General features: G+C 39.8%; 1 protein-coding gene across 1 annotated transcript; it reads right to left on the bottom strand.

Annotated features, from left to right (window-relative positions):
- Positions 1-10,462: 10,462 nt before the first annotated feature.
- On the bottom strand, positions 10,463-12,528 carry LOC129779109 (arrestin homolog). Its single transcript, XM_055786380.1, has 4 exons — positions 12,223-12,528; positions 11,089-11,899; positions 10,895-11,024; positions 10,463-10,837 (listed from the first exon to the last, which is right to left on the bottom strand). Exons 1-4 carry the CDS (start codon positions 12,329-12,331, stop codon positions 10,733-10,735), a joined length of 1,155 nt encoding a protein of 384 aa, XP_055642355.1. The 5' UTR covers positions 12,332-12,528; the 3' UTR covers positions 10,463-10,732.
- Positions 12,529-20,084: the final 7,556 nt, after the last annotated feature.

Below are 20,084 nucleotides of genomic sequence, written 5' to 3'. Positions count from 1 at the left end.
TGCGATTACTGAGTTGCGCTGCGAAATAAAACATCTGCACTCTAAGCCCGTTGCTGAGTTCTCACCCGCTACAAGCATAGGCTGGCCAGCACTTGAACAGCGCAGAGCTTTGAAACGTCCCCGCGAGACCGATTACACTACGCGAGCTCCCGAGAATTGCCAAATAGGAAGCAAAAAGCCGATGGAAAATGTTGTTTCAGTGCCTATTTGTAACAATGATGCTGATCGGAAATTCTGGTTATATTTATCCAAAATTCGTCCCGACGTCTCTGTGGAAGCGGTATCGGCTATGGTCAAAGCCAATCTCGGGATTGAAGATAATATTTCCGTGGCGAAGCTCATCCCGAAGGGTAGAGAGTTAGAATCTCTTACTTTCCTATCCTTTAAAATTGGCCTCGACCATTCGACCAGAGAAAAAGCACTGGATCCATCAACATGGCCCGAAGGTTTGCTGTTTCGGGAGTTCGAAGATTACGGCTCCCAAAAATTTCTATTTCCACCGAAGCACAAGAAGCCAACAACACTGTTGCTGCCACCAGAAACTACACAACCTCCGATCACGCCTATAACGAGTTTGATTCCTCCAGCCCGGGACGCAACAATATAAGCCATTTGGAAGGCCCTTATCCCTCCATCACAGTCGTGTCCTTCTCGTCAACGGTCAACAGTCGTCCCGGACCTGTGTTTTGGCATGGAAAAGGGGTCTTCCAGCCCTTTAGTGCAGGCGAGTACAATTCCTTATACTTCAATTTCGTACCTGATACTCGTTACGATTCCAGTCACATCTGGTTACCAAGTATGACAACGTCGCATAATTACCATTCATCCGGTCGCCCATGGTTACTCCCAACGGAATGCACACAAAACAGCATGATGGAAGCTCCCAAGTCGCCCGACACAGTCGAGTGCCGGTGTCGTCTCTCCGCCGACTGTTCCTGCCATCCAAGACATTCCGTTCCTGTGTCTGGAGCTGGCGAGGGAGTCTTCCAACTTGCTACCTCAGGCAAGTACGTCTGTAATTTCGCTTCTTCGCTTCCTGAAATTGGTCCCATTAACAGTGACACGAACCCTGAAGCATCCATCGACTCTGCTGCTTGTCGGTCACCAATCATCGAAACAGAACATCTTTCATCACCGTCTCCGCTGATTGTTTCTGGGGAATTAACGGTTTATTACCAGAATGTTCGGGGAATGCGGACAAAAATTGACGACGTTTTCTTGGCCATCTCATCCTGCCATTATGATGTAATTGTGCTGACGGAAACTTGGCTCGACGATAAAATTTTTTCATCACAAGTTTTTGGAGATTCGTACACAGTTCTTAGAACAGATCGCAGCAAAGTCAACAGTCGTAAATCAACTGGCGGTGGAGTGTTGATTGCTATTTCAAGTAACCTCAACGGATACATCGATCCCACATCTGTAAATGTTACACTCGAACAGGTTTGGGTCAAGGTGAAGCTGCAATATTGCTCAATGAGTATCGGTGCTATTTATCTACCACCTGACCGCAAAAATGATTTAGCAAGCGTTAGTGATCATATTGAGTCAATTGCAGCGGTCTATTCCCGCCTTGGGGATAATGATCTTGCCATTTTGCTTGGTGACTACAATCAGTCGGGACTTGTCTGGAACACTCCAAGAAACGATCGTCCTTCCGTTGATGCCTTGCAATCTAGCATTTCTGTCGCTTGTGCTTCGTTACTAGACGGTTTCAGTTTGCACGGTTTATCTCAAATCAATCATATTACCAATCAGAATGCACGAATTTTGGATTTTGCCCTGGTAAATGAAGCTACGCTCTCACGATGCCTTCTCGAAGAAGCAGCCGAACCGCTCTCCGTTCTTGACTTCAACCATCCTGCTTTGGAGTTGACAGTTAGTCTATCACAGTCCATCGTACTTGAAAACATTCCGGATGAACCTGGACTTGACTTTCATCGAACCAATACTGAAGGCTTACTAGAAGCCCTTCGCCAAACTGATTGGCATTTCTTAGAATCCGCTGATGATATAAACGTTGCAGTTGATTGCTTTACAAGCTTGCTTAAAAGTCATTTGGTTGATTTCATCCCACTGCGCAGACCGTCTCCTAAGCCACCCTGGGGAAATGCACACCTAAGACATCTAAAATGTCTAAGATCGAAGGCGCTTCGAGTTTATTGCCGATCCCGGTGCTTATATACCAAGCAACATTTCGCGCGGGCTAGTGACAGTTACCGAATATATAACCGCTATTTATACAAACGCTACAGCATACGGACTCAAGAAGATTTACGTAGATACCCTGCACATTTTTGGAAATTCGTGAAGTCAAAACGGAAGGATAACAATGGGTTGCCCGCGGAAATGTTTCTGGGCAACGAGGTTGTTCATTCAACTGCAGAAAAATGTAGATTGTTTGCAACTCACTTCAAAAGCGCATTCAACGACACGATTTCGTCAAGAATCTTGGACGCTTGTAGAGATACTCCAAGAGACGTGTGCCATCTGGGAAACCTCGACATCACACCGAATCAAGTGAAATTCGCCATAAACAAATTGAGATGTTCAATATCCAGTCCTGATGGAATACCTACCTACATCCTTAAAAAATGTTGTGACGAGTTGGTTTCTCCACTCACGTCCATCTTTAATCTGTCATTAAGGCAACGCTGTTTTCCCACAAGCTGGAAGACGTCTATCATGTTTCCTGTGTTTAAAAAAGGGAATCGGCAGAATGTTGAGAACTACAGAGGAATAACTTCGCTTTGCGCCTGTTCCAAGGTTTTCGAAATTCTTATGAACGACCTACTTTTCGACTCTTGCAAGAATTACATTGCCATGGATCAGCACGGGTTTTATCCGAAAAGGTCAACTACCACGAACCTAGTTCAGTTCGCCTCTTTTTGTATAAAAAACATTGATGCTGGTGCCCAAGTCGACACCGTCTACACAGACTTGAAATCTGCCTTCGATAGAGTTGATCATGGAATACTGTTGGAACGATTAGGGAGAATCGGTATCTCCGCGGATATTATCAGCTGGTTCAAATCATACCTCTTAAATCGTAGGCTCACTGTTAGCATTGGGTCGGTAACTTCGGAACATTTCTCGAATTTATCTGGCGTGCCACAAGGGAGCAATCTGGGCCCCTTGCTATTTTCAATATTTATTAATGAGCTATCTGTCATACTACCACCCGGCTATCGACTGCTTTACGCTGACGACGTCAAAATCTACATGGTCATGAGGAGTATTGAGGACTGTTACGCTTTACAACGGCTGCTGAATCGTTTCACTGAATGGTGTACACGGAACATGCTTACGCTAAGCATTCATAAATGCAACGTTATCACGTTCCACCGCAAGCTCAATCCGACAGAGTACGATTACGCAATTGACGGACAGTCTCTCGATCGTGTATATCAAGTTCATGATCTCGGGATCATCCTAGACTCAGCATTCACCTTCCGATCACACTACAACGACATTATTTCTAGAGCTAACCGCCAGCTGGGATTCATGTTTAAAATATCCCAAGAGTTTAACGACCCACTTTGCCTCCGGTCTCTATACTGCACTCTGGTGCGATCGATTCTGGAATTTAACTCTGTAGTTTGGTGCCCATACCAGTCAACATGGACCGCAAGAGTCGAAGCAATACAGAGGAAATTCGTTAGATATGCCCTCCGACGTCTTCCGTGGCGAGATGCATTGAACCTTCCCCGATACGAAGATCGATGCAGATTGCTGGGACTGCAGACATTGGAACAGAGAAGGAGTATTGACCAAGCTGTGTTTGTTGCAAAAATTTTCAACGGAGAAGCTGACGCACCGGAATTATTAGGACAGCTTAACATCTACGCTCCTGAACGACTGCTTCGCCAACGAAACTTTCTGCTTCTTGAGCCCCGAAATACTTTGTATGGCCTCCATGACCCTGTGCGATTCATGTCGGCAAGTTTCAATGAAGTTTTCGCTCACTTTGATTTTGGCTCTACTGCGTCCGCATTCAAACACAGACTCACAGAACTGAATAGGATGAACCACTGACAACGACATTAACTATGGACAAGTGCCCAGTTCCCAATTAGTTTTTTGTTATTTTTTTTATGATTTGACCACAGTTGACGCCTATTATTATTTACTTTTTTATATTTGTTGTGTTCAAAATGTGCTACTTTTTTTTTTATACTTATATATGTTTTGCATGTGAATGAAAAGATATGGGGTTTTGGCCTCCTCTATTTGGTTTTTCCCCATCTTAATTCATTAAGACTACAAAAAGTCAGATGAATAAATAATAAATAATAATAATAATAAAGAGCCTAGAGGCGAGTGAACTGAAAAGTTTAAACCCTCTTAAAGCCAAAAAGAAGAAAAAGAACACACGAAAGTAGGGGAGCTTTTGTTCCCACCGAAATGTGTTCCCTAATAGAGATTTCTAAACCAAGGTGCCTGGAGAAATCGGTATTTCAAATTCATGCAAGTCGGGGGTATTTTTGTTCCGACTGGAATGTGTTTCCCTAACACAGACTTCAAATCCATGAAGCGTGGGGAAATCGGCATTGCGAATTCATACAAATCGGGGGTATTTTTGTTCCGATTGAAATGTGTTTCCCTAACACAGACTTCAAAACCGAGGTTTCTGGGGAAATCAGCTCTGCAAATAAATGCAAACTGCGAGTACTTTTGTCCTCGCTTGCCTTTGTGCAGAGTGGAATATGTCTGTCCTAACATGATCTTCTAAACTTAGGAACCTGGGAAAATCGTGCAGCCACTAAAGCGAATGAACTTCCCAGTTTCAAGCAAATTCGAGATTCGAGAAGTATGTACACTTTTGGGATGTAAACTTCAGAGGGAAATGTAAAATAAAATAATCGTTTGATAATTTTTTTTGTCTTTATTGAAAGATTTTCAGCCTTAGGCTGGTTCATCAAACGTTTGATAATTCTTCCGTACATATATTTTGTTCTAGTCATCATACCAAACGTAAAAGGTCCGTCATTAAATTTACTTGTAACGAAGAACAATCAATCACAATAAATGAATTGACTTTACACGGCATTTGTTCATTTTTTTCACTCACAGAGCAAATATATTGAACTCAATTGAATTTGGAAACTGTTTCATTCAATCAAGAATTTAATCAATACAAACGAATGATTGCTCAGCTAAGGTAGTTCCACGTGAACCTTGCGGTTATATCATAGATATAACCCACTAATTTTTTTTTTAAATAGTAGGATTTAAAAAATATCACTTTTTTAAGGTTCATGCGATAGAGAGATGCCTGCAGATTGTATCCATACAAATTCGATCGATTCAGTAGAACTTGAGATATCGTGTACGCCAGTTAGAAAAAACTAGTTTCGAGAAAAACGCGTATGAAGTTCATTGTTATGGCCGTAGCAGGTTAGACACCGCATCACTAAAATGACTCTAACTCGGTAAATAATAGGATTTTCGATATGTCCTTTCTAGGGCATATTCTTGCCTAAACTACATAAATATGAAAGAAAAAAAAGATTTTTTTCAAAATATCTAGACTAGAATACTGCCTCAAAGGATGTTCATTCTATACGGAAAATTTAATCATAGTTATTCTAAAGTAAAGATATGTTAATTACTGCCTAAAATGTAATCTTTTATTAACTTCATGCGCGCATGCAGTTTCTCCCAGTTTTGTATTCGCAAATATTCGGCTATCCGGTGTCCGGTATCGGTATGGAGTATGAAAAAGGAGGATGAACCACCAGCTGTTGCAACTCTACGGTGAAACCAGCATTGCAGCTGCTGTCCGGAAAGTCGCCAAGACTGGACGAGTGCGATGGGCACTGCATGTTGCAAGATTGCCGGACAGCAGCCTAAAGAAGATGGTGTTCGTATCGAATCCGGTGGGAACAAGAAGAAAAGGAGCCCAGCGAGTGAGGTGGTTGGATCATTTGGAGTAGGAGTTGGCACGAATCGGTGCGGCCGGAAATTGGAGAACTGCAGTTATGGGCCGGGTTCACTGGCGGAACAATGTTGTGTATAATTCGGTACATTTATTCGCTGATGATGTACAACACTATTTTAATTGTAAAAACATAAGCATTGAATTTGTAGCTAATCACATTAATGACGATTGGGAAGCAATTCGAGTATGGTCAAACGATAATTCATTAAAGTTAAACGCAAGCAAAACGAATGCTTTAATAGTTTCACGCCAAAGCATGGAAATTAATCCTGAACTATTCGTTGGAAGACTACCGGTTAATTACGTTGATTTCGCCACTAGCCTTGGATACATAGTGACAAATACGTTTGAGTGGGATAAACATGTTTTGAGTCAATGTGGAAAAAAATCTGGAATCCTGCGTACACTGTACCTTAAAACAAAATTGTTAAACAACTTAAAACAAAATTGTGAGACTAAGTTCAAACTTTTCAAATGTTTCCTATTACCATATTTCATTCCATGTGACACTCTCTTCTTTAACCCTTTCGTTACGAGCGTCGTCTATAGACGACATCCGCGCCGAGCTGTGTGTACGAGCGTCGTCTTTAGACAACATGAAATTCATACTGCTCTTCGATCACACCAGCGCGATGTGCATACTTTTCGGCGCAGTGCTCCGTACAGGGGTAGCACTTCGGCGGAGCACACTGTCGTAATGAAAGGGTTAATACATCGGTTAGAACTCAAGAAAAATTAAGAGTTGCTTTAATGCATGTGCGCGTTTTGTTTATAATCTCAATCGATACGACTACGTTACTCGTCACCAAAGTTCGTTGCTTGGATGTTCTTTTTACAACTTTTTTAAGTACCGTTCATATATAATTTTGTACAACTTGATATCTAAGAAATGCCCAAAATATTTATTTGAAAAATTAAAACCATTTAGAAGCATCAGAGCGAAACAATATATTATACCTTCACATCACACTGCACAATATGCCAAATCATTTTTTAAGGGATGTAGTTTATTGGAATTCTCTGCCAAATTCACTGAAAAATATTAACACAATGGGTATGTTTAAGAAGCAATGCAAATTATATTATTAGTTGATTACGTAGGTTTTTTTAAATTATAATTTGTGTAATGTAGATTAAGATTTCACTGTACTCAATTAAAAGAAGAGAAGAACGGTGTAGCATTCAAAGATAATTGTAAAAAAGAATACGGAACGGAATTCCCAGCATACGATAGAATAAATCCAGTATCACCGTCTTCGAGTTTAGCGGACTTCCAATCCACAACCGACTCATCTCCTGCAGACGAGTCGATAAGAATTTTGCCCGTTAGCTCTATTTTACTATTACAGATACCGAGCAAACCGATTCGAATTGTTTGGTTTGCTTGTTGCTTGTTTGGTGCATACATCCAGAGAATTATTTTGATTTGGTTTGCTTTCCTGATATTTCCCTTTGGGAAACGTTTCAGAAACGCCTAAATAAGGTAGATAGGGGCAATATGGTAGAGCGAAACGTCCTAAATTATGTAGGAACATTTATAAATTAAAATCTCACGATTCAAAACCTTATTGAATGATGTACATTGTATAAATATGCTTTGAAAAAGATTTATGTGGAAAATTTACACTTTTAAAAATGTGTTCCATTTCCATCGATCAAAAGCACTACGGAGCAAAAGGGGCCACCATGCGGGGCAATATGACCATGTTAATCTTTTAATCGTGTTTTCGCTAGGAAACAACGTAAAAAGTTCATAAAAGGAAAGTTTATTACTATCACGTATATTTCAATGGATTCCATTCAGTTTGCATGCACAAAAAATAACAACGTGATCAAAGTGATTGGACTGCAATTTTACTTCACTCAAAGCAGGAAGAGAAATATTTTGTGCAGTTTTGTACCCACGAGTGGCATCGATAGCATTGCAACATAGGGTGTCCTGTGGAAGATTCTACAATCGTTATTCCGTGCTCAGCACCCAGTGCTCAGTTGAATTTTTTGGAATTTTAGGTCTGCACCTGTTGAGTGAATATAATAATTTTTAGTTTACTTGCCGCTACTATGGAAAAAGATAGTTACATACTGGTGGAATGTAATGTATTTCTGCTGCACGTTCTCAAGGGAATCGTAGAATTTCCCGACTGCAACGTGATCCTTGTGCTCTGGCGGCGGAGGATGCAGTGCAGCGCAATAAATTTGTGGGAATGTTCGAAAATAATACCAGTACGAATTGATATGAAGAGCAGAGTCATAAATTTCAGTATGGAGCGTACAGGGCTTATTTTGTTGACTGATTTTCTTATATGGTTTTCGTGATAATCAGTCAGTGTGAGATTTCTTTCAATATCTTGAATACAGTTTTCACGGAGATACTTAATAAGAGTATTTCTAACAGAATCGTTGGAAAATAAGTGTTATTGGTTTAATAACAAGCCCAAACGAAGGGTGGCCCATTTCGTCCCGCCTGGTCATATTGTCCCTATCTACCCTATATGCAATTTGCAACACATGAAGTCGTGCTCGGTAAGAGATTATTTACAAAATACAAAATTTTGCTCGGTGTGAAATAGATAGTGATTGTATCGACTTCTCGGTTCGATTTACATAATAGGGTCCATATTTTTTTTATGATCTACTTATAAGGAAATAGTTAACTTACTGAGTAAAATGATGTGGTTTACGTAAAAAAAATAGTTTTTATTTCCAGTCTAATATCACAATATTTATTTACGATTCGTTGACCGAGTTGAACTGGTGCGATCCTTTTCTAAGTAAACGATTCATTTGCTACATTTGAATCACATTCTTCGCAGAGTCCAAACATGTCTGTCATGATGGTGTCTTATTACTTAGTGTTTCCTAATAGAAGAATATAAGATACCATTGAAACACTGCTCTTATAATTACTATTTTCTGTACACTGCACTACGATGAACAAAGAGAAGCAATTGTTAGCATTAAAAAGTATGAAAAGGTTATAATTACCTAAATTTTAGATAATGAAACAATTAGATCAGTAGTAAAATAAAAATAATGTTGATTCTCAGCATTATAACTCCTCGGATTCGACATCGAATTATTCCAAATACTCAGCATTTGCTCATACCGTTGGTGTAAGTCACTCCACCATCTTTATGTGATTGATCGTGATATCGGTAAATCATGTTGCTAAAATTTGCCAACATTGCAGATTGCCTTTACAAGTTCCATTAATAAAAAAAAAAAACACGAACCTGCTGTTCTTATCATATCCCAGAGTATTCATGAGAAAAGTACTATCTTAGACTCACAACAAATCCAGAGTAACTTTTCCAAACAATTCACTAAATTTCTTCCAAACCTTTTTGATTTTATCCTATAACAACTGAAACTACCGACGGAGACGTTTTGAATCCGAAAAATCTCCTAGGCCCTCTTTTTGCCGATAATATCCTTCAATTGGATAGATTATTTCTTTGGAATTTTGCATGGCTACGCTTGTAGGCAAAAAACGTCAAAATTGCGTTTCCACGACACTAATGATGTTGGTGATTACGTCTCCTATGCAAACATTGGCAATCTAGTCAATACTTATTCCAATTGACATGACTAATGAATATAAAATAAAGTAAGGTGCAATAAAGTAGTTACACCATTAATGGACGGTTTATTGTCTACCCACTGTGAACTCAAACCAGCGAACTTGGAAAGTTATCAGGCATGCTATAAAGGTCTTCGCGTTAGTATTAGCAAATAGCGTGCAAAATAGCGCGCACACACTGCACGCTATTGTATCCGTATGAGTAACTTTCGTGTACGTTACAAAAAAATCTAGCTCACCTGTAGTAAAAGTCAAACGTTGAACTCAAACATCGGTACATGCATACGGGATACATGAGACGGAGAATCGAATTCATTTTGAGAGGAATTGCTCCAAAATGCAATGAAGTCCATTTGACGGGGAAGAATGAAATGAGATAGTCGAGTCGTAGAGGGAGATAGCGATTAACACCTGACTGACTGTTCAGTCATGTTGACGGAGAAACTGCGTGAAGAAGCCAAGTCATTTCGAATTGAACACGAAAGGGAATTTCTTCATAGTCCGATAACTATCTTCAGTTGAATATGACTATGCCGAGCCCTGATCTTGAGCACCACATCGTCAGTAGTATTGATGGGAATTTAGAATTGGACCAACATAATTTCATCTATGATTTAGCTCTACTTGCTGTTCACAACATGGAAAGATTTTACGTATTTAACGATAATGTATATCGGAATTGGGTAGCATATTGCACAGATTGTAAATCTCGCATTCTTTTGCATGAATAATTGGTTTGCCACACTACAGTTTTATGAGAAAGGACACAGGTAGAATTATGTGATTGAGAAAATAACAAGAATTATGACGAAACAGCATACACATCCATTGTATTAGCCAAAAATGGCCCCTTTGTCTATTCTATTCCTGATGCTAAAACATCAATAAATTCATGGTATTATCGACGGATAAATAATAATGATAAAAACTTCAGCAATAAATTAATATGATAAAACTATGAACAATTTCAACAAATCTTATATTTTTCTTGCACTTCATTGTTGCATCTCGAATAAATACTCATATCAGGTTAATTTATGTAATATCAATGGTTATTTATCTTTGGATTACGTTAATAGTTAACTTTAGACATTGATATGACATTTATAGAAAATTAATGATTCATTTCATAGTTATCATAATCCACATTCTCAAGCAGAAGTACTGATATGAAGGTTTCCCTGAAGACCAGCCCGTCATGTGGAGTGTGCCTAATCAAAGTCCACTGACTGTCCTTGGTCGATGGTATCCTGACGGAATGTTTCGATATCAGCTTGGCTGTCAGCGTGTATCATGGTTTTCGCTTTGCTACCGGGCTGTAAGATAGTAAAATATATAGAACTCATTATTTCGAATATCATCTGGTTCGGTACCTTGGGGTGCATCAGAACAAACGGCAGCTCGGCAGATAGTTCTCCACCAAGAGCTCCTAAGAACAGTTTCACTTTAACTGCGTAAGAAACAATTACGCCAAAAGCATCACGTTGATCTGGCTGAGCCAATCTATCAGTAAAGAAAATGTATCAATTAACGAATAATCAGTGGAAACAATGCAGGAAAAACTCACAAAGTAGTAGACGCAAGACATTGTTCATGACGCTTGATCTGCCCATCCAAAGCAATTCCTCGGCGCTGTTTATTGGAAGATAGCAAAGGAGTGAGATACATCACTTTCTGCAGACTGGATCCTGGTTGAATGGGGCAACCTTCGCTCGTTTCGATGCCAGCGACAGTATTGCGATAGCTTCCATTTTGGAACAAGACCACGTCCACACCCTGTTGGATCATGGCCTTGATTTTCTTGACTACTTTGTTGGAATTATTACGAATGCAAATATTGACACCTATCCTTTCACCATGCAAAAACAACTGTTTGTCCAGAGTGACCTCCAGTTCAAGTTCTCCGGGGCTTAGCATGAAATCTTTACGTACAACCGTGCACGGCTGTTGGCCCTGCTTTGTTGGAGCAAATTGGATTTTCCGAATACCCAAGGTTACCGTACTCCGACGGTGGGTACGGTCGGTTTCCGTCTCACCAGTAAATATCTTGACATAGTATGAAACTCCGCATGGTTCCCCCTGGTCATTCTCGGACTGTTGCAATGTCACAGACGACGGTGCATTCGGAGAAATATTAAAAGTGAACGGGATGGCATTGGAGCCAAGTTTTTTCAGTAGTCGATCCTGCAGTTTAGTTTGTTCCTTGTCAGATTTCTCCGGTCGGGGAAATATTTGCTCCGATGCTAGGAACAGTTCTTTTTGGAAATTAAGTCCCATGACTTCATCTTCCTCGCGCCCATAGCGGAAGCTGCAAACAACTTGGCCAAACACTTTGCGCTGATCACGAATGTACTCATCGTCAAGTACGACGATACCGTCTGTGAAAAAAATAGTACATCTTTAGATTGGCTTGGTCCACCAAATCACGGCTAGAATGGGTGTATTATGATATGTACAGTACTGTTTCGTTGAAACTTATTTTGTATTTTTTGTTGTAAATTAATACTGTTTTTTTCAAAATGAAACTTTATTGCAATTCTTTCGTTTCGTTTCCTTTTGTAAATTACAGTGCAGAAATAAAGAAAATTACAACGCAAACGACGCAATTAACGGTAATTTGGTTAGTGAACCACAGTCCCCGTACATGTCGATATAATCCATTTTAGCATTTTGTTAGGTTTCACTTCCAACAAATACATACCGATCGGTTCTACTCCTGACACGTGGTCGACGAAATCACGCTTGCCCATGTAGATAGTGACCTTGCCATTTGGGGAGCACTTTTTGAATACTTTGAAATTATACACCATTTTGGGGTAAATTTTATTCCGTCTCAATGAAAATTCACTTGATTGATCGCCTTGTTTTATGTTTCGTTTGTTTTCCACTAATTTCACTAACGAGAAGCCAAAACGATTATGAAAATATGCTGTTCAATTCCTGTTTTTTTATTCTGTAAATCAACTGTCGTAGCTGGGCGCAAACTGAACACCATCTTCATATGTTCGTTGGCATTTATACAGTTCTACGCTTCATAATTTTTCCTACTCATGCAAGTATTCAACTAATCCAATTAGAATTGCAACTATTTTGGTTTCGTACGTTCTGACGTCTTGTTTTTATCTGCCTTTTTCTTTCCTTGCTTCCGCAAACAATTTTCCCTAAAATCCTGCGAAACCTTTATGACTTCATATCGCAGCGCTGCAAGATATAGTTGGGTATACATATGGGACCAATACGAAACGGTTGGGTTATAGGCAAGGCAAATGTTATTCATTCAATGTTATTCAGAACTATCCTTAACAATTATAATGTCGTTATTGAAACAGATTTACAATTTATGATAATATATTATTTGTATGGAACAACATAAAGGCATAAGCCTCATGCGATTGTGGTAATACAATCACTAGCGATTCTATGATATTGATGCCCCTTCGATAGATAGGAGCTCCTAAGGAGGAGGGAGTGTGTTTAGATAATGTCCACCTTGAATACACTGTATTCATCAATAAAAAAACTGAGATGTCTAAGTGTGCTGCCTAATCAAACATCAATTATAATTATATTGCTAAATATCTTCCCTGAAATTATATTCTGAAAGAAACGCATATGAACTCGTTGCCTGCGTATAGCCATGGGGTGTTTGCATTCGACACATACGATGAGTCTCGAAGTTTTGGCAGGAGTACCCCCGCTTACTCTTCGGTTCACAGAATTATCCTACAGATTTCTCATCCGTTGCAAGATCATGAATCCATTGGTGATTGATAACTTCGAAAATCTACTTCAACTGATTCCTCAGTCAAGTTTTATGTCTTTATACCATGAGTACCTTACCCACGACGTGCACCCTTCACCAAGCATTAATCAATTTATTCCAATCGGTAATAGAGGACCGTGAATTCCGTCAGGATATAGACACCCAAAGACACAAAGAATGTTGGAATTTTTGTAGTATTAAAAATCACGACTTAACCCTTTCGCTACGAGCGTCGTCTATAGACGACGTCCGCGCGATGAGCTGTGTGTACGAGCGTCGTCTTTAAACGACCTGAGAGTGATACTGCACATCGAAAACACCAGCGCGATGTGCATACTTTTCGGCACAGTGCTCCGTACAGCGGTAGCACTCCGGTGGAGCATAATGACGTATTGAAAGGGTGAGTGTGGGTTTCGATTCAGCTTACGCTCTTGATGATAAAACTGCTTTGTTTTTATTTTTCGAGAAGTCCCATGGTTTTCCGAAAATTGAAACGAACAACATGTTCTTCCAAAACATTTTTACCCGCCCAATTACAGCTTCACCTATCCGGCAAAACGATCAAGCACTCGATGTTTTTCAAATACCTTGGAGTATATTTTGACTCTAAATGTACCTGGGGAATACACATTGCGTATTTGAAACAGAAATGCCAGCAAAGAATCAATTTTCTCCAAACAATAACTGGCACATGGTGGGGTGCCCATCCAGGAGACCTCATTCAGTTATACAAAACAACGATATTATCAGTGTTAGAATATGGCAGTTTTTGCTTCCGATCAGATGCCAGGATTCATATTCTCAAGCTGGAGAGAATACAATATCGTTGCCTGCGTATAGCCATGGGGTGTTTGCATTCGACACATACGATGAGTCTCGAAGTTTTGGCAGGAGTACCCCCGCTTACTCTTCGGTTCACAAAATTATCCTACAGATTTCTCATCCGTTGCAAGATCATGAATCCATTGGTGATTGATAACTTCGAAAATCTACTCCAACTGATTCCTCAGTCAAGTTTTATGTCTTTATACCATGAGTACCTTACCCACGACGTGCACCCTTCACAAGGCATCTCCAACCAAGTTTGCTTCCCATACTTTTGCAATTCCTCTGTCATTTTTTATCTGTCCATGCGACAAAAAATCCATGGAATTCCAGATCATCTACGCTCAGATTCTATTCCGCCGATATTTTCGGCAGAATATGGGGGCATAGTTAGATCTGATAAAATGTTCTTTACTGACGGTTCATTCATAAACGGGTCCACTGGCTTCGGCATCTTCAATGAAAATTCCAGTGCCTCTTTCAAACTCAAAGATTCTTGTTCCGTGTATGTCGCTGAAATGGGTGCGATATACTACGCACTGGGGATCATTGAAACTTTGCCCATCGACTACTATTTTATTTTTTCAGACAATCTCAGCTCAATGGAGGCAATCCGCTCAATGAAGGTTGATAAACGCTCATCTTATTTCCTAACAAGAATAAGACAACTATTGAGTGTTTTAGTCGAAAAATTATTCAAGATTACCCAGTGTTTGCCAAATGATCCACTCATTGAAAAAATCGCTTTCGTTCGTTCAAATATGATCTTTCAGGAAACATTTCCCCCAGCGGTATTCTATTATTGTTATGTGCTGCAAATCACGACACAAAAGAGAACGAGACAACTCTGCATCGGCTCGCACTTCATGGCACACCAGCATGCAAGCAAAGCTATCATATACGCTTTCAGTGCAGAAAGCTTATTTTCTTCTTTGCCTATAACATATGCATACCGACCTCTCCATGCATCATGAAACAGCAGGATCATACGGACAACGCAAAGCGAAAGATTCATATTCAGCTAATGTAGCAGATCCTGATTTTTAAGGCTCAGAGAGTGCAAACTATGTGATTATTTAGCTCGATAGATGCTAAGGGAAGGGTAGTCAGATTATATTTTCCATTTTTAACGCCGCTATTCCTTGAAATGTGTATATTCATATAGACCGCATAGTTTTACTAGCAGCACCGCTCCAGTGAGAAGCAAAAACTCTCGCGTTTTATCTCTTTTCCCATTCGCTGCTCTCCGCAAATGGTGACGTAATGATGACGTAATTTTTCTTGTATCATTTATTGCTTTACACTTGTCTGTGCAGTGGGTTTCGCTATAGTAAAATGAGACGATATATGCGGTTCAAACTTGTATGCAGGCTTCGAAAATAGTGTGCCATGTTTGATACAACTCGAATATGCAAACAACAGTCTTCGTTCCTCTCTTAGTTTAATCACTAAATGTTACAAAAGTGATTGCTGACATTCATACAAGTATCTGAATGATCCTCTCATATTTGGTTATATGTTCGTGAGAGTTTACTTGCATGACACATTGTGTATCATTTGATTTTGATCGAAATCCAAACACTGAGATTACCTTAGCATGGGTTCTCTCTCATTGCTCGATTCCGGGGAATGAGAAAGCGGACTCGCTAGCTAAGGTGGGCGCTTCAGAAGGCACTCTTTTTGAAAGGCAAATTGCTTATAATGAATTTTTCCACATTCCTCGTCAGTACACGCTCGTAAGTTGGCAGCGCATGTGGAGTGGAGATGAGTTCGGTCGTTGGTTACATACGATAATCCCTAAGGTCTCGATGAGTGCATGGTTCAAGGGATTGAATGTAGGTCGTGATTTCATTCGCGTGATATCTCGGCTTATGTCCAATCACTACAACCTAAACGCGCATCTCTATCGCATTGGGCTCGCAGCAAACAATCTTTGTGATTGTGGCGATGGCTACCACGACATCGAGCATGTTGTCTGGTAGTGTATCCGGTTCCATACTGCTCGCTCTCAGCTCTCTAGAGCACTGAGAGCACAAGGCAGACAATCGGAGACCCCCGTCCGGGATATCTTAGGTAGCCGTGATCCTGATCTTCTGCTTCATCTATACCTGTTCCTCAGAAACGCCGATGATGATGTTTCCTTCGTTGTGTCCCCGTTTCATATCCCTCCTATCCGATCGATAAACTTTTACTTAGTCGTGGCAATACATACACACACTCTTTACAGATACACGGGCCAAAGGTTGTGCAGTCCACTGATCATTCAACAAGAGCCAAAGGTTGTACCGCTCATGACAACTCTACACGAACTGATGATTGCGCCGGCTAGTGACCATTCTATCCTGGATTCCTCGAGTCGAGAAAGACGCACCACGCTAGATATGAGGTACAGACTAGGGGGGTGTTGCTGATTAATGGTCAGCTGCATCCCAATAGGAAGTATCCCGTGTCGGGCACACGTACAGAGCATTGGAGACAGCAACATCCCAATTACGAAAACACTTGTAATACTAACCTCGAGCCAACCGCGAGTAATCGGGTACATATTACTAACATAGATAATAAGAAAAATTGTCAAAGTATTGAACTCCCGGCCCCGTGAGGCTAACGCCATATGAGCCTTGATGAAAATATATATTTTGGAAAAAAAAAACATGTTCTTCCAAGGGTGCACGAGTCGTACCTCTGGAGATCTGTTTTCGCACCCGGGGCGGAAAAGTTGATGGTGGCTTTGCGACCTACCCCCCATACAATTTCGGTTCATTCTGCACCCATAAAATCGTGTACCCGGGGGCGGTCCGCACCCACCAGTCGATGCCACTATCTGTTCCTTACAATGATGTTTTTCTTCATTGATATCTGGTAATGTTTGTAATACGCTCCTATTGGGTTGTCTGGAAATCCTCGATTACGTGACACATTGGTAGATTCGCTACAGATGTCTAACACACCGTCGATGAGCACCTGATGAATCATGGGTACGAAAAACGCTATAATGGACTACATATTAACCCATATTCCGGAACCCGATCGGATTTGACATATCACAATCTGAACGAGATAAACTTTTGCAATCTGCAATCCAAGGTTGTAACATTTGCTTTTCTGTGGAGGGGGAGAAGGGTGTCTAACATCCTGCTTTTCCTGTCTACGTGGTATGTGGACAGCCCCTGATAGAATTTTAGAATCGAAAAATTATTCGAATGTCAGACCACAGTAGGCTAAAATGTTATTACCAAAATGAAACCCTTTTTTCAAGACATTGCCCATCTAAGTTAGCCGACATCCTTCACCATTAGGGGAAGGGCGGTACAAACGGACACCATCACTAAAAATTGATTTTTTGACATGGAACCACGTCTAACCGGAATATATGGGAGTAAAATGAAAACCTAAATACAGAACATGCAGGAAAAAATGAAAGATTTCGAATGCCTTTGATTCGGGCATTTCTTAATAGGTCGGAACGATTTCCATAACCATAACAAGTATATTATATTGAAAAAAAATATCAAAAATCATATTGAAAAAAAAAATCATGATTTGGATGAAGGTAACCGGTTATTACTTATGGTATTATCTAACAAAACAAGTCACTATGAAGAGTCCATACTGTACTGGGGTGTAAATTCGAAGTTTCGAGAACGTTTATATCTCTCTACCGGATGAACGGAGTGGTATGAAAATAACATTCTTCTAAAGATAGAAGATCTACGAGATATGTTTTTTTTACTTATTGCCCATAAAAACTTGTTTCAATAGGTCAAAACTTCTTCGGAAGCAAACTGTTTATATCATTATATATACCGAGAGCTTCTTGAAATTTCATTTCAGCCTCGATTGGTCTGCGGAGGATGCATGATGCATAATGCATCGGTTGACCAGCCTCTGTCAGAAAATTTGCTACTGATATGAGAATTCCTATGATACTTCTAACCAGTAAACCAGGCGAAAGATCTTCCGGATCCGGTCCAACGATGAACAGGGAATGTTGGAGTGCATTGTTCATTTTCATCGGGAATTATAAGAATGATCGAAATCGCCCATAGAAGAAGCCGAAATTTTTGAAGCAATTCAAGCTCGACACATGTTACCTGACAGCGAACTAATAAAGTCGATAGACAAACTGGCAACTACGAAGTTTCGGAAAGGCAGCTTTCGCTGGAGATACCAGGACTCCGCAGTCATTTGAAGGTCGCTGAAATTAATTCTAATGATGTTATTAATGATGTGGATGTGTTACAGTTCACCATGTAGTTGGACTTCCATAAATCGGTTCCAAATTTTACAGTGAATTTGAAACTGTTTCTAACCGTGTACATTTCCGTGGCACCTTGTGGAGAGGCTTATCATAGTTAAAACGATGGGGCAGACATGTTTACTTAACGGGAAGCACTTGTACACTATCAGTGTCGGTCACAGCTCCCAAAGATATTTAATATTTAAGTTTTAATTTTTTAAATAAAACAAAAACGGTTTTGGATATCAATGAAATTCTTTATTCATGTGAAAGTACATTTGATGTTATTATGTATGGAATTCGATTTCTTTTGCATGGTCACCACGGGCACGCTTGCAGAAGTCCAGACGCTGAACCCAATTTTTGTCGGTTTTCAAGCCTAAATCGGCCGATACTGCTGCAATTTCACGTTCGATATTCGTACGAAGTACATCAATCGTCGCTGGCTTGTTGGTATAGACCATAGACTTGATGTAGCCTCACAAGAAATAGTCTAACGGCGTTAAATCGCACGACCGAGGCACAGTGGTCCCTCAGAAATTCTAGATGGCATTAAATAGAAAAATGAATGAAAATGCATTAAAACTTGGTGTACGGAGGTTTTCGAAGGCGCTGAATTTATTTTTGAGTCATTTTGGATATGAACTCCAAAGCAAGGGGTGGATGGGGGGGGGAAATTATAAATCTTCGGAAAAAACACGTGTGGGATGTCTAAATATATGTTTTCAAACTTCCTGAAAGCGTTTTCAATATTCTTTTTACCCAAAACCCAAAAGGGGTGTAGGGGGAGGGTATAAAATTCTAGAACAATCGAAAAACACGTGTAAGGTATGAAAATATTTTTGGCATTTTCGAAAGTGGCCAGAAGTCATAAAGGAAAAATGTAGAGGGGACCCTAAGGAAGACATTTTGTTATAAAAAACTTTGGAGGTATTTGGAGAATTTTTTGTAGGTCTACTTTTGTAGAAAATGTACTTACTTTCAAACACTCATTTCACAGCTTGAATTTTTTTAAACGGAAAACAAATTCGAAATCAGCATAAAATTCTCTATCCAGAACATCATCACATTATTTTTTAACATATTTTGTAGCACTGGGGCAAAATTTGAAAAACATGCGTGTTCATCGTTACACTGGTTCACTGCATCAACTTTAAAAGCAGGAAAAAAAGATCTTCAATATCGTTGTCCATGATTTGTCATAAAGCATTCAGGAAAATACATGCACATAAAAATGAAAATTGCCGTTGAATGAGTGAATAAAAAAAAAATTATAGGAGGTTGTGTCCAGGATACGACCGCATTGTTGACGTAGAACTACGCTGTTTTATATAAGTCGCTTATTTATACCTTCGGATATTATTTTATAATGCTGTGAAATTTTAGAAACAACTGCTTAGTAGAATAATCTCTGAAATAATAATTTCATTGTAGAATCAGTTGACGATAATTGATTGATGATTCATTATTGCCCTCGCAAAACAATACACTAGCTGATCGTATGTCCCAATTTATTTCATGTCAATGCATTGAAAATTTACCTCGAACGTTATTCCGGTGGCCTTTTTCGCAATTGACATAGACTCGGCTATAGTCGATTGTATACATGTTGCATCAGCACCATTATTCCACATCTCATAACTACATCAATATATCTTTGGCACCGCATGGAAACAACAACAATAACAACACTTGCAAGTATCAAATATCAGGCTACATGTTATTTAGTATTACC

This window comes from Toxorhynchites rutilus, chromosome 3 (genome assembly GCF_029784135.1).
Source record: "Toxorhynchites rutilus septentrionalis strain SRP chromosome 3, ASM2978413v1, whole genome shotgun sequence".
NCBI classification, from domain to species: domain Eukaryota; kingdom Metazoa; phylum Arthropoda; class Insecta; order Diptera; family Culicidae; genus Toxorhynchites; species Toxorhynchites rutilus.
Note: the sequence above shows the minus strand (reverse complement) of the source record. Positions and strands in the feature narration are given on the sequence as shown.

Bases quoted from the DNA above. Each gene is read 5' to 3' on its own strand.
- LOC129779109 (XM_055786380.1), bottom strand. From the start codon at position 12,331: ATGGTGTATAATTTCAAAGTATTCAAAAAGTGCTCCCCAAATGGCAAG. The intron at 11,900-12,222 runs GTATGTATTTGT...TTTTTTTCACAG, and splicing joins GTCAGGAGTAGAACCGATCG to ACGGTATCGTCGTACTTGAC. The intron at 10,838-10,894 runs GTACCGAACCAG...ACTATCTTACAG, and splicing joins TTGTTCTGATGCACCCCAAG to CCCGGTAGCAAAGCGAAAAC.